Here is a 21,833-nt window from a genome sequence, read left to right as displayed (position 1 = left end):
CCGCGGGGGGGAGGAGCCACAGCGACACCCGGCGGCAGCAGCGGGACCCGCCCCGCAGGAAATGGCGAGCCCCACCCCCTCCGTCCCGCCTCCGGCGGAAGGACGTTGCTGTCCGAAGGACAGCGCGGCCCGCCAATGGGAGATGGGAGGCGGGGCCACGAGGCCACAGCGAGCGCCGGCGAAGCGGGGGCGGGGCTGCGCCGCCTGCAGCCAGGGACGGGGGCGGTGCGAGGCACCACGTGCGGCGGCGGCAACATGGCGTTGGCGGCGGGCGGCAGGAAAAGGAAAGCGCCGCGCCGGGCGGCTGCGCCGGGGCGGCGACTGCGGCGACAGCGGGCTGCGGTGAGGGGAGGGCCCGGCCCGCGGGGGTGGGGGGGCCTCTCGCGACCGGCCCGTCCCCCCGCTGAGCGAGCCGGTGTGTTCTGCAGGCCCCGGGCGCGGAGGGCAAGGCGCGGCCAGCGGCCGGCTGGCACCGCAACGAGGAGGTCTCCAGCGACTCCGAGGCGGAGAGGTAAGGGTGGCGGGGCGGGGGCGGCCGCGCCGTTACCGGGGCTGCTACCGGCGCTCACGCATGTCCCCGCAGCCCCGCGGCGGGCGGGCGGCGCCGGCGGGAGGAGACGGCGCCGGCGGCGGAGGAGGAGGAGGTGGAGGAGACGCCGCAAGAGAAGAAGCTGCGGCTCGCAAAGCTGTACTTGGAGCAGTTGCGGCAGCACGGTGAGTCGCGGGGGCCGGCACGGCCCAGAGAGGCTCTTTCACTCGGGCAGCTGGAGTGCAGCCACCAGAGGGCAACCCCATAACCCTCCCCATGCCCCCTGGGCTTCGGGGCTCCCTGGGCTCCGAGCCTCGCATCGGGGGCCCTGCAGGGCCTAGCCCCACCGGCACAGCTCCTGGCACTGTGCCCTGGCAGTGGGGCGGAGGGGAGGGCAGCATCCCTGCTGTAATGGGAGGCCCCGGCCCAGTGGGGTGAGGAGCTGAGCCTGGCAGGTGGCAGAGATACAAGCCTGGCCCTTACATCACGGTGTCTGGCACAGAGGAGGAGAAAGCAGAGGAAGAAGCCTTTGCAGAGGATCTCATTGGCGACCGCCTAAAGGAAGACGTGGTGAGCAGGAGACCGGTGACCTGGTGCATCCCCATGGCTGGGGATGGCTTGTATCCCACCTCCAGGGTGGGACCCAGAGGGTCCTTCCCTTCTCCCTCGAGACAGCAACCCCCAGGGACAGAGTGCCTGTTCCCCCCAGTTGGGAGTGCGGAGGTGTCTCGGGGCCCTTCTCATAGAGGCTTGTCCTTCTTCCCCAGCTCGAGCAGAAGGGCCGATTGCAGCGACTGGTTGCCAAAGATGTAAGTATTCAGGGCTGTCAGGCTTGGGAGAGCCCCTTCTGCTTTGGGCACACCATACTGTTCACCTTCAGGGAAACACTACCGTGGGCAGCTGGTGTGGTCAGACAGTGCTGGCAGGGGCATGGCCCCTGCTCTGCCACAGTCATCATGTGTGGACTTCCCATACTACTGCTGAATGCAAGGGCCCTTCTCCCTCCCTGGGACACACTGGCAGTGCTTGATTTGTGCACTGGAGGAAGGGAGGGAGGTTGTTTTGGGGCCCTTTGCTGTGTAGGGATATTGACCTTTTTGAAGCCACAGCATGCCTGGGCACCCTTGTGCTTGGGGAAGCACTTGGGGTCCAGACCAGGGAGAGGCCCTGTTCACAACCTGCTCTTTCTGTTCAGGTGCAGCCTCCAGATCTAGCGAGCATCCAAGTGTTGCGGGGGCACCAGCTGCCCATCACCTGCCTTGTTATTTCTCCAGATGACAAGTTCATCTTTTCAGCTGCCAAGGATGGCTCCATCATTAAATGCAAGTCTGGTTCCCTCTTCTTTAGGGGTTGAATCTATCCATTTCTCCCACTTAAACCCTGCAGAGACCCTGCTACAGTAGGACTGCTGGGTCTTGCTGAGGTTGTCTAGCTGTCCCAGGAGGTGCTGGGATCCTGGGGAGAAAAGAGAAGCTCTCCCTAGAGCATGGGGACCACTGGCTCTGGGGTTTGACCCTTGGCAGGTCCAGGGACATCGTGGTTGCCTCTTCTAGGGTGTTGTGCAAGGTTTATTCACCCCTTTGGGGGGGGGGGGGGGAGTGAAATGCCAGCTTGGCCTGTGGGGGGGGTTGGCAGGGATTTCCATCATTTGACAAAGGCTACCTTTCCTGCAGGGGAGGTGGAGAGTGGGAAGAGGCTGTGTGTGGTGCCTGGAGGGAAGAAGGGCACTGAAGAGCAGCAGGTGGGGCACACAGCTCATATCCTCTGCATGGCTATCTCATCAGACAGCAAGTACCTGGTAAGGTGACAGGAGGCTGGTGCTGTTGGCTGGGGCTGGACATCATCACCAGCACTGCTTGGCCCCTTTCCTGCACTTTTGGGAGCCTCTGGTGAAGACAACCAGAAGGTGGGGATTGCATCTCTTCCCACAGCCCTGGAGGGTAGTTTTGCAGCTGCAGATTTACCCTGTTAGGTTAAAAGAGCCCCCACCCCTTCTAGAGTTGGTGGTGTGTTCCCAGGATGGGACCAGGGGGATGGGAGCCTTGGTTTTGCCCCACAGCTGGGGAGGGCTGGGAGTCTCCAAGGGGAAGGTTTCAGGCATCCCCTGCTTCCTGCCAGGCGACTGGAGACAGGAACAAACTGATAATGATCTGGGAGGCAGCCACCTGCAAGCACCTGTACAAGTTCACTGGTCATCGTGATGCTGTGTCGGTGAGTAGGTGGTGGGGACTGGGCATTGGCTGTGATGCCTCTGGAGTCAGGCAGCTGTGTGCAACTGCATTGTCCCTGGTGACTCTTACAGGGGGGGTTGGTTATGGCTCCTACCTAGCAGGAGCTGGAAAATGGGAAAGGAAGGCTCAGGGACTCATTTGAGGGCATGCAGTGCTGCACTGGTTTTCTCCTTCTGTTCCCTGTTGTTCTGTCTGGGGGATGGGCTTTGCTGGACCTGCTCCCAGCTGTAACTGCTCATCAGTCCCATCCCAGGGCCTCTGGAGGTCTCAGAACCTCTTGTTGCCCCCAAAGGGGTAGTTTGGATGCATGGTCGCTCTGAACAGGGCGGTCAGTTTGTGGGGCATCCCCTGGCCTTGGGGTGATCCCTGGGGATGGGTGGGAAGGGAAGGGGAGATTTGTGGCCATGCACATGTCCAGCTGCTTTCTTGTTCCTCTGCAGGGCCTGTCCTTCCAGAAGGGTACACACCAGCTGTACAGTGCTTCCCATGACCGCTCTGTCAAGGTCTGGAATGTGGCGGAGAATGCGTACATAGAAACCCTGTAAGACCCTGGTCAGGCGGTGGGAGGTGAAGAGAGCATACCACTGACTCTTTGGGCACAGCATCTGGCCAGCCTGCTGGCTGGAGGCACTCCAGGACACTCCTGGTCTGGGATGTACCAGCAGCCCTGCACAGAGACAGAGGCAGGGGAGCAGAGAGCCGTGACTCAGGGCAGCTGTTTTTTTTTGTTTGTTTTCTCTTCCCCTCCAGATTTGGGCACCAGGACATCATCACAGGGCTGGACAGCCTGAGCCGCGAGTGCTGTGTGACATCAGGGGGACGGGATGGCACAGTGCGGGTCTGGAAGATTCCTGAGGAGTCACAGCTTGTGTTTTATGGGCACCAGTAAGTCTGGGGTGAATGAGGGGGCTCACATGGGCTGTCAGCAGGTGGGTTGGGGTGGGGGTGAATGTGTGTATTAAGTCAGCAGGTGCCCTGGTGAGCTCTTGGGTGCATGGGGCTTTATCTCCCTTCCCTCAGTAGGGTCCCAAAGCACACTAATAATCAATGCTAAACACCCACTCTCTTTAGGGGCTCTATTGACTGTATTCAGCTCATCAATGAGGAGCACATGGTGTCAGGTGCAGATGATGGGTGAGTGCCAGGACGGGGCCATGCTGGGAGTGGGCGTGGGTATAGTAGTGCCCCCTGCACCTCCATCACCACCCGCTCCCCTTGGGCAGGTCCATCGCTCTATGGGGGCTGACGAAGAAGAAGCCACTGGCGCTAGTGAGGCAGGCTCATGGCACCCATGGCTCCCAAAGCCTGCAACAGCCATACTGGATTTCAGCAGTGGCTGCCCTGCGCAACAGTGACCTTGTCGCTACAGGTGCCTCGTGCTGTGAGACCCTTGCTTTTGCTGTTGTTTTGAGGTGGTGGATGGGGGAAGCAAGGCAGGGGGCCTTACTCCCTTCTTAAGAGTGGGGTGCGTGGTGGGGGGGGGTCTTTGTTCCTCTCCCCAGGCTCTCACAGTGCCAGCGTGAGGCTGTGGAAATGCGGCGAGGGATTTCGGAAACTGGAGCCCCTCTTTGACATCCCCCTGGTACGGATGGGGCAGGTGGGGGAGGCTGGGGATGCTGGAGAGCTTGACTCTGTTCTGTTGGCTCAACACCTGGCTTTCCAGGAGGCCATAGGTGAGGGCTGAGTGACTGCAGGAGCAAAATTGCCATGCTGAAGCTGCCTGGTCCTTATGCTCATTCTCTCCCCTCCAGGTCGGCTTTGTCAACAGCCTGAAGTTCTCAGCGGCAGGTGACTTCCTGGTGGCTGGCCTCGGGCAGGAGCACCGGTACTGTCCCTTCTCCCCCGGGTTGTGGGTGCAAAGCTCCAGCTGGGTGGGTGGGGGCACAGGGTCCAGCCCCCTCTAAGGGCTGGGCACCTTGATCCAGTGTCCTGCCCAGGATAAGGAGGGGGGACACAGCTTGCTGTGAGAACAGGCAGCAGCTCAACCTCATCTGTTTTTCATCTACAGGCTGGGCCGGTGGTGGAGAATCAAAGAAGCCAAAAACAGTATCTGCATCATTTCCCTGAAGCAGAGGGCAGGAACAGCTGACAGCTCTTAGCCCCCTTGCTCACTGTCCCCCAGCCCTGTCCCCTGTTTCATTAAAGCTTCTGTTGTTCATAGACTTGATTTTGGTGTCATTAGCGTGGCTGCCCTACTGCGACAGGAAGAGCTTGAGCATTCTTGCCCCTCAGCACTGGATTTAGTGTGTGACTCCCCCCCCCCCCCCCCCCCCCCAAACCCTGCCTGCAGGCCCTCCACCAGCACCTTAAGTTGTGCCATGGTTCTCACGGCCCTGCATCCTGACAGCTGCCCTCTTCTCGGAGGAGTCAATTAAAGAAAAAAACACTTTATTTACATAAAATTACCCAAAAAATCACAATCTTGCTCACAGAAAAAAATCTACTCTTAAAAACTTGGTTGGGCTCAAATACATGGTGCAAGTCACTCAACATAGGCAAATGCCATAAAACAGAACCCCTGGGCTCTGCAGCGGGCTGAGCAGGGGCTCTAATGGAGGTTTAGACATAATGCTTTCTGTCACCCTTTCAGCCCTCAGTGCCTTGTGCCAAGAAATACTCTAGAAAAACTAAAAACACCATGAGAATACATAGGTAGAGTACTCTGGCACAGTCTGGCTGTGCTTTTTCAGGTTGTTGGGGCAAGGGGAGGTGTGACTAGGGCCAGTGCAGCCATGGGTGCTCAGCTAGGGTGCACGAGGGGCACTTGGGGCTAGCGGCATAGGTGGGAGGCAGCACGTATTTGGGGGCTGTTGGACTCCTCTTGGCTCCCTGCAAGCCCGGGACAAAAAAGAGTGGGAAAAGGTGAAACTGTGCCAAAGGCCAGTGCCCAGCTCTGGCTGTCCTAGGGAAGCATGACATGTAACATGGCTCATTGCAGTGTGAAGGAAAAGTGATGTGTATCGTGGCTCAGCAAGAGGAAAGCATGATGTGTAACACAGCTCAGCACAAGGGAAGAAGAGCATGTACCATGGCACAGTGTGAAGGAAGTGCAGTGGGTAACAGCTCAGTGCAAGGAGAGCGTGATGTGTAACATGACTTGGTGGAAGGCAAGTGTGACATGTAACAGCTCAGCATGATGGAAGCATGATGTGTGACACAGCTTAGCATGAGAGAAGCATGATGTGTAACAGCACAGCGTGAGGGAAGCCTGGCATGCCATGGCTCAGTGCAAGAAAGCACAATGTGTAATGGCTTAGTGTGAGGGAAGCATGATACATGATGTGGCTCAGTGAAAGGAAAGTGCGCAGTGTAACACAGCTCAGTGCCAGAGAAGTACACCGTAACACAGCTCAGTGTGAGGGAAGCATGTTGTGCACCCTGGCTTAATGCACAGGCCGTGAGGCTCACACTGGACTGGGGGCTGAGCCTCCTTGCTGGCTCGGGCCCCCAGCAGCAGCACATGAGGCCAGGACGGGTCCTGCTCTCCGGATTCTGCCTCTGGCAGTGCCCTCACCTTGGTGAGCAAGCCTGGGTGCAGTGCAGCCTTGCAGCTCTTGGTTGAGCTGGAAAATCCCAAGGGGGCTGGGGTTGCAGGCAGGACGGCAGGAGCTGCAACACGTCAGACCAGCCAATCCCATCTTTCACAAGGATGACGTCGTGGAGTCCACCACCTCACGACCATTGCACACCGTGGGCACATGCTGTGAGGCAGAGCCTGGCCAAGAAGGTGGCAGTGAGCAGCATGTTGGAGTCTGGCATCAGCCTTCCCCCCCCCCCCCCCAGGTCATCCCACTTTGGTGGGCAATGGGTGCCCAGGGTGGCTGCATGCCCCTGGTGTGGGGCAGTGGGTGCCCAGGGTGGCTGCACCTCATGGGGCTGTGGTGATGGATGCCTGGGGTAGCTGCACCCCCTAGTGTGGGCGATGGGCACCCAGCGTAGCTGCACCCCATTGTGGTGGGAAATGGGTGTCGGGGCAGCTGTGTCCCACTGGGGTGGGGGTGGGAGGGGGAACAGGCAATGGGTGCCTGCGGTGACAGCATCATACTGGTGTAGGCAATGGGCACCCTGGGTGCCTGCATCCCACTGGGGCAATGGGTGCTCAGGGCTACTACATCCCACTAGGATGGGGCAATGGGCACCCATGAGCAGTACCTCCAGCAGGCTGTGCCACAGCCTTGGGGCTAGCAGCCATGCGAAACAGTAAGGATCAGGATTTGGGATGGGGGACAGGGATGATCAGTAGGGCACACAACAATGTCTTTCACTCTCCTGTTTTCAGCCATGTCCTACTCCCATCCCAGCTTTGCTCCAGGATCCCGTGCTGGTGTCTTCCACCCAGCAACAAGAAGTGGGGTGCTGGTCCCCAGCCCTCTCCCCCAGCCCTGCTGCACTCACCATGGGACTGGCTAGAGCCTGCAGCTGCCACGCTGAACCGAGTGGTGCCCACGCGGTGGCTGGCCACGTTCTTCTGCGGTTGGAAGAGGATGATGTGGAGTTTAGGGGTGAAGAGGCAGCCAAGGACCACGGTGCCGCTGAGGCTCACTGAGATGCACATGGTGGTGGTCTGGACCTGGAGACGGGGCAGTGGAGGGGGCAGTCATCAGGCCAGGCCTGCAGGCTCAATGGGATGCCAAGAAAACACCTCTGAATTGGTCTGCCGTGAGCCTTCTGCCCCAAGAAGGGCAAGACGAAGCCTGCCCTGGTACATCAGCCAGCTCCAGGGTGCAGAGGATGCTGCTGAGCCATGGGGAAGGGCCACTGCCATGTGCATCCTGCTTCATGGGACACACTGGGTGGGGGACAGGTCCAGCACACTCCTCCCTGCCCTTCCCCAAGCTGAGACCTACATGGAGCCAGGGACAAGGGTTTGGGGCCAGCGACCATTGTTAGCTCCCCTTTCTCACTTGCCTGTACCACTCAGGTAAATTGGATGCCACATCCCACACCAAATCTCCCCATCAAGGTGGCCTCACTTAGCAGGCTGAAACCCTAATGCCGTGGGAAAAAAAAAAAAAAAAAAAAAAAAAATCCCCTATCAGGCTCCAGATGGAGACTTGTGGGCAGAAGGCCACTGTCCCAACAGGGACATGCTACCTGTGCATGGCATACCCTGGGAATGCCCCAAACGGCCCACCAATGTGCTCTGTGCACTGGGCCACACTGCTTCTCCACTGCCTTGCAAACATCCCCATTTTGGACTTTTCCTGATGTGGAACTGGACTCTGGCACTGCTGTAACACACATTTCTGCTCCCACCAGGGGCTGCTGTTTCTCTCTAGATAATCAAGAGCACAGCCATTCTCATCATCTCCCTGCGCTGCCAGCACCCACAAAGTCCAGAAAGGAGGACAGACATGGACTGCCCCTTTTCAGGAATGAACATTGCCATGCATCTGCTGGCTCCCCCGACCCACACAGGGTGCTCCCTGCTCTCCAGAATTGCTTGGCCTCCCTAGACTGCACCAGATCCATGGTCAGTGTTTGTATACGGGGGGGGGGAATGGGCAGAGGGTGATCAGGGCTGTCTTGTGCCCCTCTCATAGCCAGGCCCAAGGAGGGCAATTACTGCAGGGCAGGGGCTTGGAAGGGTGGGCAGCAGGTCAGGTGGGTGCTCTGGAGAGCTCAGGGACAACGTGCCCCATTCTCACCTTGGCCAATAGTTTGCCAAGGGGCAGTCATGCCCCCAGGGACCATTGCCCCTTCAGACACACCCTTTTAGCACCATCTGTGGCCATGCTTCACCCAGTCCCAAATGCCCCAAGCTGTAGGTGACCATCACCTTTATGAGCTCCAGTCTCAGACTCCCTTCCCCAGAGTCACTCATCTCCCATCCACAGGCCTTGCAGGGCCCATATCACAAGGACCAGCTGGGCAAGGCCCTGCCTGAGCCCCCCCCCAAAACTCAGGCTCTTACTCGGTAGTCACTGGAGGTCACATAGAAGATGGGCAGGAAGGCCAGCCAGATGATGCAGGTTGTGTACATTGTGAATCCAATGAATTTGGCCTCATTGAAGTTTTCGGGGCATTTCCGTGTCTTGAAGGCATACACCGTACACAGGATGATCAAGAGGACATTATAGGTGAGTGAGATGAGCATGTTGGAGTCACGGTTGTTGCACTTAAGGGTAACAATGTACCTCTTGTCAGGCTCAGTCTCCTTGCCTGTACCAGGGGTCTCCACCAGCAGCCAGATAACAACAATGATTAGCTGGCAGGAGATGAGGGCCATGCAGATGACCACCTGCGATGTGGGGCTTATGAACCGGGGCCGCTGCACCCCTTCCTTCACACCACTGAAGATCCTGGCGATGCGATTTGTCTTGGTCAAGAGGGCTGAATAGCAGACAGCAAAAGATGTGCCCAGCCCCAGGCGCCGGAGTGTGCACACCTCAGTGGAAGGCTTTGCAATGAAGATGAAGGTCATGCTGTAGCACATGAGGACCCCTGTGAGGAGAATGTAGCAGAGTTCCCGGCCTGAGGCCTTCACAATGGGGGTGTCATTGTTCTTGATAAAGACCCCAAAAACAAAGAGGGTGGAAATAAATCCCAGGCAAGAAATAGTGACAGGACCAATGGCCCAAACATCTTTCCAGCGGATGTACTCTTGGGGCAACTCAAAGCAACCATTCAGGGTCTCGTTGGGCCAGTAACCAAGACCACAGTCCATGCACGTGAATTCATCCAGCAGGTATTCATAAGGCTGGCAGGGGATGCAGATCCAGCAGCATATGTCTCCAGGCTGCATGCTTTTTATCTCATTCTTCTTGCATGGGTCACTGCACTGGGACACAGGAACAGATGTCTCAGCCCATGGGATGAGGTTGGTGTTGAGAATGAGCCCCTCGGCCCAGTAGCCCACCTTCTGATAGCGATACCGCCCATCCATGTGGTGATAGTTGAAGATATTGTAGCGCCCAATCCCATCACCGTAGCGGTCAAATCGAACAACGCTCTCGGTATCTGCTGGCCTGAATGGAGCTGGGGGGGAGGAGATGGGGAGACAGTCACTGCTCAGAAAGCTGGCTCCACTCTGCCAGTATGTTGCAGCAGCATTGCTCATCATAGCCCACTGACCCCCCCCACCCATTGGACAGGAAAGCACTTGCTCCCAATGTAGAGAAGAGGCTGCATCCAGCAGATTAAAGGGACATGTCCAAGCCACTAAGGTCAAGGCAAATTTCCAGCCTGTTCCCTGCCTTCATGATAACTCAGCAGTAATTGCTTCCATGGACATGGTAGAATGATGAAAGTAATGGTGGAGAACTATCTCCCCACATATCTAAGAGCTTGGTAGCCCCAGGCCAACTCTGCAGAGGCAAAGTGTGTGTGTGTGGGGGGGGGGAGGGGGTTGGATTTTGAGCTCCTGTGCAGTATTGTTGCCCTCCTACTACCTGCACAGCTCTGAATTACTCACAGGTAACCAGGTTCAGCCCAGATTATGGAGGATGTATTTCAGATTCACCCCCAGATTTGTGGGTCCCTGATCAACAGTCTCCCTCCAGTTTAGTTCCTGAAACAGGGGACTAAATCACAGAGCATGCAGCTGAAGTCTCCAAAGAAACATTTACTTTGGGGGGGAGGTGTGGGGGAGAACCTGTGGAACCCAGTCGCACACAGCCATAGTAGTCTGCCAGCTTCTCCTGGGAAGGGAAAGCTTGGATTTCCTCTAAAGAATGATGGTGTGCTATTAGTGTCCTGGCAAAGCCACACCACTGTGTGAGGGCTCTCAGTTTGGGTACACTGGAGGAATTGTAGGGTTATAGGTGAAATCTGGCACTCCTTGATCTTCCCTGCCCTTCCACCCATCCCTTTCAGATGGGTAGTCAAACCTCTTCGCCACCTCTGAACTCACCATCAAAATTAACATTGAGCATGAAGTCCTTGTAGAACCTCTTGCCATTAACAGGCTTCATGGAGTCGCAGAGTTTGGTAGCATTGGGGCACAGAGCCTGGTGCATGTTGTGAAGAGAGTGAGCCATGGCATAAACTGCATTAACCACAAATGTGATCTTGGACTCTGGCTCAAACTTGCCCGTCTTTAGGGAGTACCGGCTGCAGTCCTGGGTGTGGAAGCTGCACTTGAACTTGTGCTCCCAAAACTCCCGAAACCAGGGATTTCGGCTGTTGTTATAGGGGTTGAGATTACGGAAGTAGGCAGCAAACTCTTTAATGGGATATGCTGCCAGCTCAATGGTGATGGCTCCCTCGGCAACAGCTTCTCTCCCAGCCACCACACTCTCCAAGGCTCCCCACCCATCGCTGGCTACCCACATGAAGGATACATTTGCTCTGTGAGCAGCCGCCAGCAGCTCCCGGGCATCTTCGCTCCGGGTGAACAACACAACCACTCTGGCGTTGGGCTTCTGCAGCAGAGCCCTGACCACACCATCATAGGTCTTTTTGTTCATGGAGCGCCCCACCTTCTCCGAGGTAGCGATGCAGATGTTGCGCATGCGGGCTTCTTGCTCAAAGGCTTCTATGCCTGTCTCACCATAGTCACCTTCCGAGGCCACAGTGGAGACGTAGGTCCAGTTGAAAAAACGAAGGATCTCTGACATGGCCTTGGCTTGGTAGAAGTCTGGCGGGACAGTGCGGGCGAAATAATCATAACGGGACTTGTCACTCAACTTGGCACTGGTGGAGGCATAGCTGATCTGTGGGATCTGGAAGAGCCGCAGCAGGTTGGCTACCTGTATGGAGGAAGAGGGACGAGCATAAGGTGCAAGGGACATTGCTCAGCTATGGTCTGCTCCTGCAGCTCTTCTGAAGATATGCCCCAAAGAGGGACATTCCCACTGTAAGATCTCTGCCCAACACCAAGAGTTAAAGGGTCAGCCAACCACCCCATTGATCCTAAACACAGTAGTGTGCTTGTAGAGCAATCCTGCATCTGGTGGCTCAGAGACCCTGACTACTCAGCAACCAGCTCACAGTGGGCAGACAGATGAGTGGAAGGGTATATTTACAGGATCGTCCAAGCCCTTGTGTGTGTGCTGGAACACAGCTGTAAGTGTGGTCCTTGTAGAGCTGCAGCAGCCTCAGCCCACAAGCTGCCTACCAGTCTTCAACAACCCACCAGTCTCACATAAGAGCTTCTGCTCCTTTATTTGTCCTTGGACAGCCATTAGCCTTTGCTGCCAAAGGTAGCCAGGCCTTGGCAAGGGTGGGGATAGAGAGAACATAGGGAAGGACCCACAGGAAGGCCCAGCTGTGTCTGAGACCTTAGCTGGTTGTTGCGGCGCTGCAGCAGGGCCATTCACTGGCTCTTGCCTACTTGCCCCTCCCATGCCAGGGAAGGGACATCATGCTGCCTAGTGGGCAGAGGGACTTGGGGTCATCTCCTCAGCCCAGTCCCTCAGCTGCACTGTGGTTACTTGCTCTTGGGAAGCACAGAAATTTTGCTGGGTTCCTGCTCCTTCCAGCTCCCGCTTATTCCTTTGTTTTTAATATTGATACTGTCCCCTCCGAAATTCAGGGCAGGGGGGTGGGGAGGGAATGAGTAAATGGACTCATCACAAAAGCAGAAAATCCACCACAGGCAACCCATGAGAGACAGCTTGTCCATGAGGATAAAGCCAATGCGCCTCACAGCCCTGCAGCACAAGGAGGGCCTCCTCAGCATCGCCACTGCTTGCAGGAAGGGAAAAAGGGCCAGGAGCAGGGTGAGAGCTCCCTGCATAGCTTGCCTTCCCATTCCTGGGCCAGAGGGAGGCATCAGGGCACTGAATATGGGGAGGGGGCTGCTGGCAGCCCATGAGCCCATAGCCCCCTGCAAATGCCTGGCGCAGCTGCACCTTCCAGCCGCTCAGCAGAAACACTCATTACCTTCAAAGGGGAAAAAGCACTGCTAATGAGGCTGTTAAAAATCCAGGCTCTCCGAGCAGTTTGGGGGAAGGGGGGGGGGGGTTTCAGGAGCCTGATGGCCAATGGAAACAGGGAGCCTGAATGCATCTCCCTGCTCCCCATGCAAGAGCCATGCTGCTTAATTAACATGGACAAATATGCTTCTAACAGCAAATTATTTCCCCTAATGGGAAGAAGGCCCCAGAGAGCAGCAATGCCTCTGTGTAGGTTCAGCCTGGGGTGGGAGCTGTCAGACAACAGTTCCTCCCCAGTAAGGTTTGCGGCTCACTGGCCAGGTGCATGGGCCAGCTGCAGGGCTCCACGTACCCTGGAACAACCCAAAAATTCTCTCTCCCAATTGTCTCGGAAGCATGCTGTCTCAAGAGGTGCCCTCAGCCTCAGGGCACCTTAGGGTGCTTGGATATGGCAGTGAGTGCTGGGACATGCCCTGGAATCAAGTTGAACAGCAAGAGGAGGGAAAAGCACCCAGGCAGCCCAGGCCAGTGCACTGTCTCCATCACTAGGCACCAGTTTCCTCCATCCTACAGGTGGGGAAACATGGGCACTTGCAGAGAGAAGGCTGCACACAGGAACTGGTGGGTGTGCTTAGACAAGCCCTAGGGACTTGCAAAATCTTAGAGAGCATGTGGTCGACAGCCCCAGGGTCTTGGCTGGCCCCTCTAGCTGGCTGCATCGTTAGGAAGGATGCTTTTTCCAAGGCATCCTCCTGCCAAAGCTGGCCCCTGGATTCACAGAACCACTGATTTGGGAAGCTGAGCTGCATTGCATCCAGGGTTACAGTCCAGGTCTTGGATGCTAGACACGTCCATTCCTGCAGGTGGGCATGGAGGATGTGGAGGAGGTTGTCTCCTCCTTGTACCCTGTCCCATCTAGGCAATGCTCTCAGCTGAACCCAGCAAAGATGTGGAGCTGGCCATCATAACTGGCCTGGGTTTGGTGCAGGAGATGGTAAGGTTGGGACCCTGGCAAGCAACATCCTAGCTGGCATCTCCTTGTGGCCCCCCCCCCCCCCCCCCCCGGCCTCATGTCTGATGGCTTTAACATCCAACCTGTCACAGGCAAGAAGGGCCCTGGAAGCTGGGTCCTCTCCCACAGGCCTGCTGGAGAGGCCCCAAGGAGCCATTCTGATGTCAGGAGACATCACAGCCATACTGGAGGGTGTCCCCACACTCACCAGTGCATCAAACCCTCCAGAAACAGGAGTCATGGGGCTGCAAGTGAGCCGACCTTGGGTGCTGGCGCACTCTTATTCCCACTATGCAACATCCCCAGGGAATGACCACACACAACAGCCAGGTGTCAGGATGATGAAGCAGCCTAGAGCCCCCAGTGCTGCTCTGGGAAGGGGGGACTGGAACAATGCAGATGTCCCATAGCAGCTGGCTCCTCCAGAGCAGCCCATGAGGACTGTGGTGAGTGGACTCCCTCCTTCGCCTTGGCCCCAGTCCTGTGCTGGATGCTGAGGCTCATTTCCTGGGCAGGGGGACAGACGGACACCATGAACCCTCACAGGACCAAACTGGGGAGACACAGCACCTCCTGCAGTCTCTCTTTCCCCCATCTCTGCCCCACTATGTGCAGGGTTTGCATCCCAGTTTGCACCTGGGCCAGGGCACACTTCCCAAGCAGGTTGTTTTAGGCACCTTTGAGTGACACAATAACTACAGGCTGCAGTCTATGCGTAGGGCAGCATTTAGCCATCTCCTGACGAACAAGTGTGCCTGCAGGCCCAGGAGCAGCTGTGACATATCTATCCCTGGCAGCAGCCAAAGAGGCTGCCCAAGGAAGTTTGGGTGACACCTCCCTCGCATATGTTCCTAGTCTCCAGGGATTTGCAGCTCAGCAACTTTCCCAGAGGCTATTTCTATGGATTTAGTAACTTTCGAGAGGTTGCTTTTCCATAAACTTCTTGCCCAGTCTCCTCTCAAACACAATTCTAGCTTTCAAACTCCTGCAGCAATGAGTCCCACCAGTAAATATGACCAGGAGAAAAACACCACTTTCGGTTCATTTTGAACCACCTCCAAGTTGCATTCAGTCCCCAAATTCTTGTCTTGGACCATGGGGAAGAGTTGATTCCTCTCCTGGCCTGGATCAGCCCCAGGTCGCCAATGTATGCCATGTTCCCAAGGGACCCCATGTTTCATCTCCACAGCAGGAATGTCATGCCAACGCAGCTGTGGCCATCCAGGCCTGGTGGCGTGGGCAGCTGGTCCGCCGGGCCCTGTGGCAGGCAGTGAACAGTGTGTTCAGCATCCAGGCCTGGTGGCGTTGAGCCATCGTCCGGCAGCGGGAAGAGAAGCGGCTGCAGGAACTGTCGGCATACTTGAGGCTTGAGAGGGCAAGGGTCATCCTCCAGGCCCATGCCAGGATGTGGAATGCCAGGACCCAGTACAAGAAGTACCAGAAGGCAGCTCACACCATCCAAAATGGCTGGTGGAAGAGCAGGGAGCTGAGGGCACAGGCTGGCCACCACAACACAGAGGATGGCGTGGACCTGAATATCAAGATAATCATTGGCTAAGGAGCCCCCGCTACAGCTCTCATGCTTTGGCAAGCCACAGAAGGTGAATAAAGTATTTCCCATCTGTTCCCAGCCTGGCCGGTGTCCACTTCAGAGGGAACTGGCAGGGAATGATTTTGGCATGGCCCAAGTTGCAAACGCCTCTACTGAGGAGCTGGTGTTGGGCAGGCCCAGCAAGGTCCTCCACAGCCTGAGATGGGGAGACCTCAAGGGGTAGCCCAGGCACTGGCAGGGCTGCAGATCCCCAAATTAGTAGCCAGATCAGGCTGTGAACACCATGGTAGAGAAATAGCTCCTAGTGTAAGCCTCATGGCTGTCCCGCCTGATGAGCCGTCATCCCCTCCACTGCCTACAGGGCACAACGTAACCTCAGAGCAAGCAGATCATAATGGTAGCAAGGGGCTGGTGTGGAAGGGCGCAAGGGAGAGGAGGGTAGCTACAGCCCTTCAAGCCCTGAGAAAACAGAAATGGGAGGTTTTCTTTAGCAGAAATTCAGACACACACCCCTGCAACACACTCCCAGGGAAGGAAGCAGGCACGTAGCCAAGGAAGAGGATGGGCCCAGAGCTTCCCAATTTGAGGCAGTCCTGGGACAATAAAGGCTGAGATATTGTAGCCCTGTAACCAGGTTATCCCCCACTGCCGTTTCTGCCAACCACTCAGGCCAATCTGAGACCATCTCGCCTTCCTGTGGGGTACCTGGATGGAGACGTCACTGTAGGAGCCCCCAATGACACCAGTGATGGCTGTAGGCACATCATCATGGACAGCATAGGAGCCGTCAGGGCAGATATGCTCAGAGCCATCCACCCTGGTCAAGGATGCGCGGACGAAGTCAAGTGACTGCTCCAGGGCATAAGTGTCCTTGGAGCAGGTGTCAAGGATGTGGGCACCCAGCATGACCCCTGGCAGGATGCTTGGGTCCTTGTTGATCTCGTCCAGGGCGAAGAGCATAGCCTCGAGACGTTGGATGCCCCGGTGTTCATTGATTTTGCCGCAGTCTTCACTCCCCACACCTTTCTCGTGTACAGGAAAGAGGCCTCCGATGACTAGATCCCCGTCAATGCTGATCTCCTTCTTGCCAGCTGGGCCATGCCCGCTGGCCAAGCAGGCAGCTGAGTGCAGCAGCCAGACCCAGAGGGCAACTGGGACCACCATGGGGTGCATCAGTGCCGGCAGGGGGACACACGTTACCCCCTGTTGCCAGTTGCCACCCATCAAGGTGAGGGCAGCTGGTCCCAAAGCATCAGGTGGCAGGGGGTCAGAGCTGCACGGTGTCAGCAGGAGAGGACAGTGCTGTCTGGGCAGAGCACTCAGCACCTGGAAAAGCAGAGAGAGGAGACAGTGGGTCTGAGGGCTGCAAAGAGAGCCAGGGACCATCTCCCAGCAGTGCTGGTGCTGCAAGGGGATGCTCAGATGTCATGCCTGGAGACTAAGCATCAGGCTTGGGGGACCCAGAGAACCTGTTGCTCCTCCAGCAGCTCCAGGGGTGAGTCCGTTTATGTTCTCCATCCCAATGTGCCCACACCAGCCCGCATGTCCTGTAGGGAGAAGCCCCTCATGCCCTGCAGAGGGGTAAGAGAGAGCCAAGCAGATGTGACAGGCCCAGCAGCAACCCAGGACTTCCGATACATGAAGTGACACAAATCTGGAGACACAAGCTTGGGCATGGGGTCTGATCCTACCATGAAGTCTTCCAGGAGGAGCTGGCCTCCAAGGCAGGCTGGGAACCAGCTCCCACAGCAGCGCCAAGCAGAGTGGCCAGGTAGGGTAGAGCTTTTCTGGCCCATTAAAACATCAGGGAGGGAGGAAAGGAACTACAGATGCCACCCAGGGGCAGGAATGTAACCCAAGGCCAGGAACTTCACCCAGGGCAGGGATGTCTCCCAGGGGCAGGGACTTCACCGAGGTACAGGGATGTCATGAAGGGCTAGGATGTAACCTGGGGGTGGGGATGTCTCCCAGGGGCAGGGATGTCACCCAGGGGCAGTGCATCATCCAGGACAGGGGCTTTCCCCCTACAACAGAGATGTCACCAAGGGCAGAGAGGACACCACCCAGGGCAAGGACATCAGCCAGGGGCATGGATGTTGCCCAGGGACAGGGACATCACCCATGAGCAGGGATGTCAACAAAGGGCAGGGATGTTGTTTAGGGCAGAGATGTCACCCATGGACAGGAATGTTACCCAGGGGCAGGGCCATCACCCAGGGCAGGAATGTCACCTGGGGCAAGGACAGCGAGCCTGGGTTGGGCAGACAGACCCAATGCTGGCTCCAAGCAGAGCTCCCTGACCCAAACCACAACACTGCCTGCCTGGATGGGGCCTGCATCTATGTCCTGCAAATGAGCAGGACATTGCTGCTAAGTCCCATTTGCCAGCCGGACTGCCAAGCCCTGGGCTGACACACATGGACAACTCCTGTATTAACTGTATTTTAGGCACTGCTTTTTCACCCCCTTCCTTCCCCATATACTAAATTTGGAAATTTCAGGAAAAGTAAAAGCCAGATTCACTCACTGCTGCTGCATAAACCACAATGGAGCTAAGAAATCAAAGACTTTTGCAACAGACATGCCTTTTTTGATATAAATGAAGTCTCTTCAGAGATTAGTTGTCTTTTCCCAAAACATGGGAAAGTTTTGTTCCCCATTAAAGTCAACTTCTGAAACCCTGCAGGTCTGGTGTTTAGGTATCTTGGCCATGAAAGCTGGAGCTGCAAGGAGACCCATAGCAGCCTGGCAACCTCGGGATGCTCCAGCATTGGGGTGACACTACAGGTCCCTGACACCCAGGTGCAACACAGATTTGCAGCAGTGGAGAAAGGCAGCTGGATGGTTAGGGTGCTTATGGCGGAATGTGGAACCTGCAATGCTGGATGACTGGATAGGAATGATGGATGGTGATGCCAGATGGTGAGGCTGCATGGTGATTCCAGGCAGTGATCCCAGAAGGTGGTAATGGACAGCATTGCTGGACAGCAATGCCAGATGGTGATGCTGGATAGCGATGCTGAATGGTGATGCTCAACAGTGGTGCTGGACAGCGATGGCAATGCTGCATGGCAATGCTGCATGGTGATGCTGCATGGTGATGCTGGACAGAGATGCCAGATCATGATGCTGGATGGCAATGCTAAACAGTGAAGCAAGAGAGCAATGCTAGATGGTGATGACAGACCATGATGCTGGACAGCAATGCTGTGCCCCCTGCTATCCCACCCTAAGGCAGCTCTGCACCCTGCATCCACCCCTGGGGCATGACCAGGGGCACCTCTTGATGCCCACAAGTGCATGGTCAGTGTCCGCAAGGCAGGCAGAGGTGCCCTGGGTGCAGAGATGCTCACTGCCAAGGAAGCAAGCCCTAGGAAGCACAGTGAGAGAGTGGACCCGAGGCTTCAGCGCCAGCTGGAAGGCAACCAGGTGATTCTCCGCACCTGTCAACCCCCCAAAGAAGGGAAGAGCAGTGCGTGAAGGGTGTAATTTGGGAGGGGTGAAGAGGGCAAGCAGCTGGAACCTGCACGAGGACTTCTTCCCTCATCCCCCAAAATTGCAAGCATCTCTCCCTGGCATGAGCTGGGCAGTACCCCACCTCTCTTGGGTGCCTTCTGCCCGCAGTGAGCCCTCAGCCACCTGGGGACATTTCTTACCCAGCCCCCCCAGTTCAATGGAGCTCGGGGAGAAGGCTGAGAAAGAGTCCCTGCATAATTCGAGCAGTGAATACATTTAAGGGATGGGTACGTTGCTCCCAGGGATTCCTCAAGCAGAAAAGAGGCCAAACACACATCAGTGTGGATGGAGTCCAGTGGCAGGCTGAAGTCCAGCATATGGGGTCAGCAATGTGGGGAATACCCCTGGCTCCTCGGGGTCCAGCTCTCCCTAGGGCATCCAACATGATCCATGGGATGAAGGGCATCTTTGGACTAGGCTCTCCTGAAAGAGCAGCTCCCAAAACATCATCTGCCCTGCAGCAAGCTCAATTGGGGAGTTCATGTGCTGGGTTATGGCCACCCCTGGGGCTGCTGGGGTAGGTTGGCATGGTGCTAGAAGGGAGGACAACCCCTCAGGAACATCTGGGGAACATCTAGGGAAGTGAAGCTGCAGCTGGTGGAGAGACTTGGTGGCATCCTGAGTGCACCAGGCAAGGCAGAGCCAAGTCCATCCCAATGGACATAGTGCAGTGCTCCTGCACTCCTGCCTGCTCCCAACTGCATATGGCCTCCCCTTCCCAAAACATCAATAATAAAGTTTACAAGTTGCAGTCAGTTCTACGTGCCCAGAGAACATCCTAACCACCCCAGCAATGAAACTGTGGGTAGACTATGACCTACTCATATCTGACACCAGTACATTTAGGGGCAGAGTGGGATTGGAGAGGACAGGGGTATGGAGAGTCACTAACCAGGAGCACCAGCCCTCATGCAGGACCACAGGAAGTGAAAAGCCAGCCCTTGCCCCACTTCCCAGAGAGCACACATAGCCCACGTGTGCACCTGCGCTCACATATGCACCGCATCATGGCCGGACTCCTCCCTTGGGGCCGGTGCCACTGTCACTGCATGCGTACACACAACTGTATGAGTATGCACTGTGTGCATGCTCACACCCTGATATAGGTTACAAACTGTGTATTTGCACAGCTGTACACACTGCATATTCACGCAGCTCTACAGGGAATGCAGTAGGTGTGTGCACCTGTCTGCACAGAGACGCACTGCATGTGCACACATGGCTGCAGGGTGTGTGTATCTATCTGTATAGGTATGCACTGTTTGTGCACTTGCACATTAATATATTTGGTGTGCACATCTGTACACCTATGTACTATGTGTGTGTGCTCATCAGCATGGGGTACACTGTGCAAACATCTGGGCAGGGTATGCACTGTGTGTGCACATACATCTGCACAGGTATGCACTCTGTGTATATATGCATATCTGTACAGATAAGCACTGTGTGCTTAGATGCTCATCTGTACATGTAGGCAGCTGTGTGTGCACCCATCTGTACATCTATGCACTGTGCATGTGCACACATCAGTGTGGTGCACACTGTGTGTGCCAACATCTGTACATGACATGCATGGTGTGCATGCACATCTGTACAGGTATCTATGTGCACACCTGTATAAGGGCTGCACTGTGCAGGTGCACACATGCTACATAGTCCCTCTGAGAGGTGGTGTGATGGCACATGCATGTGCATGTCACCAGGAGCTGACGTGCACGCACATGCTGAGCAGGCTGGGGGCGGGGGGAGCAAAGCTTTGAAGAGTCTCTCCCATCACCTCCTTTCAGGGTCCCAGCTGGTCCCAAAGGGCCGTCGTCACCTCCGCTAGGCTCTCCCCTCCCTCCAGGGTCTTCGCAGCCACCCTTCTCCCCCAGCAGCCTTCAAGCCCTAGCACACTGCAGGTTCAAACCCACCCTGGGTCTCTCACCACATCACCTCCGACCATTGCAACCATTTAGCTCCTCTTGTCCAGACTGGAGAGAGCAACGAGTAGCCAGGAAAGCACAGAAGGAGAGAAAGCAAGGAAAGAGGAGCCTAGAGCGGTTGAGCCTGCACAGTTATGGGACTGTGCCCCCAGCAGCAAGGCCAGAGAGGAGGGTGCCTCCTGCCCCACACCAGCTCTGCTGAGGAGCTTGGGCAAGGATACGGTGTCACATGTTTCACTAATCTGCCCATCCCATCCTCTCCCAAACTAGTCCTGGGCTCTAGCCACCCTTGCAGTCCACAGGATCCCATCACCACCCCGGCCAAGGACAGCTGGAGAAGGGATCTACGGGCACAACACCATCCTACAATGATCCCCAGCCATGGCACCATCCTGCCAAAGCAACATCTGTGCCCCGGGGGAGAGCGGGAAGCTGTCCCCACTTGTGCCAGGGCCATCCCTTCCACTTTGCTGCCCCACAGCCACTGTTTCTCCTTCAGGGTGCCCCAGGGGCACCAGCCTGCCCATGCTGGGGTGCTCCTGGATCTGGTCACACAGCTGGCCGCGGGCATTCCCTTGCTGGGCAGAAAGCAAGAGGGATCAGTGAAACACTAAGGGAAAAGGGGGTTGCAAAGGCCCCATCCCACCAGTGGTTTGGGGTGCCTGGATGCTGTGGGCTCAGCACCGCCAGGTCATTGCTAGGACAGGAACCTCCCCGGGGGGGTCTCGCTGCCGAGGCTCTCGGGGAAGGCGCCCCAAACCCTGCGCCCCACAGGCTTCGGGGGCTGACTCTGGGGTCCTGCCCTGGGCAGGGAGCGACAGCAGGAACAGCACCCGGCCCTGGTGAGGTCGTATTGCCTAACGGTTAAGCTCCAGTCCCAGCCACCCCACACACACGCACGCACACCCAGCCCAACCGGCGCCGTTGCCCCCGCCGCGGTGCCGGTGCCCAGCCTCGGCTCTCCGCCCGCAGCCCCGGGAACGCCGGCAGTGGCACCGCGCTGCCCGGCTACACGCACCGGCGGCGGAGGCCCGCCGTGCCGCGGCCCCGACGGCTCCGCAGGGTCCCGGCTCCTGCGCTCCGCCGCCGCGGGCACGGGGGTCCGGGGGTCCGGGGCTGCTGCCGCTCCGTCAGGGCACGGCGTGGCCCGAGGCCACGGGGTCGGGCGCCGAGTGCCGGGGGTGGCGGCGGCGCGGGAGCCGCAGCGCTTACCTGGGCCCAGCGGGCTGCGTCGGGAGACGGTGCCGGTG

General features: G+C 57.0%; 2 protein-coding genes across 3 annotated transcripts; one reads left to right on the top strand and one right to left on the bottom strand.

Moving 5' to 3' along the window:
- The first annotated feature begins 240 nt into the window (after positions 1 to 240).
- Positions 241 to 4,927, top strand: RRP9 (ribosomal RNA processing 9, U3 small nucleolar RNA binding protein). 2 transcript variants are annotated; one of them, XM_026084933.1, is made up of 15 exons: positions 241 to 342; positions 429 to 511; positions 584 to 714; positions 1,032 to 1,099; positions 1,297 to 1,338; positions 1,725 to 1,851; positions 2,203 to 2,327; positions 2,648 to 2,740; positions 3,201 to 3,301; positions 3,511 to 3,645; positions 3,832 to 3,894; positions 3,984 to 4,129; positions 4,263 to 4,342; positions 4,512 to 4,585; positions 4,769 to 4,927. In XM_026084933.1, the coding sequence occupies exons 1-15, from the start codon at positions 256 to 258 to the stop codon at positions 4,857 to 4,859; spliced, it is 1,446 nt and encodes a 481-aa protein (XP_025940718.1). In that variant the 5' UTR covers positions 241 to 255; the 3' UTR covers positions 4,860 to 4,927. The 2 variants fall into 2 exon arrangements, with proteins under 2 accessions (XP_025940718.1, XP_025940719.1); XM_026084934.1 differs by lacking the exons at positions 4,512 to 4,585; positions 4,769 to 4,927 and having other exon boundaries at positions 3,984 to 4,141; positions 4,220 to 4,312.
- Positions 4,928 to 6,401: 1,474 nt separating this feature from the next.
- Positions 6,402 to 16,306, bottom strand: GRM2 (glutamate metabotropic receptor 2). The gene is made up of 5 exons (XM_026084916.1): positions 15,848 to 16,306; positions 10,613 to 11,450; positions 8,675 to 9,738; positions 7,156 to 7,330; positions 6,402 to 6,475 (listed from the first exon to the last, which is right to left on the bottom strand). The coding sequence occupies exons 1-5, from the start codon at positions 16,304 to 16,306 to the stop codon at positions 6,402 to 6,404; spliced, it is 2,610 nt and encodes an 869-aa protein (XP_025940701.1).
- Between the last annotated feature and the right edge of the window lie 5,527 nt (positions 16,307 to 21,833).

This window comes from Apteryx rowi, unplaced genomic scaffold (assembly GCF_003343035.1).
Source record: "Apteryx rowi isolate R43461 unplaced genomic scaffold, aptRow1 scaffold_655, whole genome shotgun sequence".
In the NCBI taxonomy this organism is placed as follows: Eukaryota; Metazoa; Chordata; class Aves; order Apterygiformes; family Apterygidae; genus Apteryx; species Apteryx rowi.
Note: the sequence above shows the minus strand (reverse complement) of the source record. Positions and strands in the feature narration are given on the sequence as shown.

Bases quoted from the DNA above. Each gene is read 5' to 3' on its own strand.
- RRP9 (XM_026084933.1), top strand. From the start codon at position 256: ATGGCGTTGGCGGCGGGCGGCAGGAAAAGGAAAGCGCCGCGCCGGGCG. The intron at 343-428 runs GTGAGGGGAGGG...TGTGTTCTGCAG, and splicing joins TGCGGCGACAGCGGGCTGCG to GCCCCGGGCGCGGAGGGCAA. The intron at 512-583 runs GTAAGGGTGGCG...ATGTCCCCGCAG, and splicing joins AGCGACTCCGAGGCGGAGAG to CCCCGCGGCGGGCGGGCGGC.
- GRM2 (XM_026084916.1), bottom strand. From the start codon at position 16,306: ATGGTGGTCCCAGTTGCCCTCTGGGTCTGGCTGCTGCACTCAGCTGCC. The intron at 11,451-15,847 runs GTACCCCACAGG...TCCTCCATACAG, and splicing joins ACAGTGACGTCTCCATCCAG to GTAGCCAACCTGCTGCGGCT. The intron at 6,476-7,155 runs GTGAGTGCAGCA...CTTCTTGGCCAG, and splicing joins AGGCTCTAGCCAGTCCCATG to GCTCTGCCTCACAGCATGTG.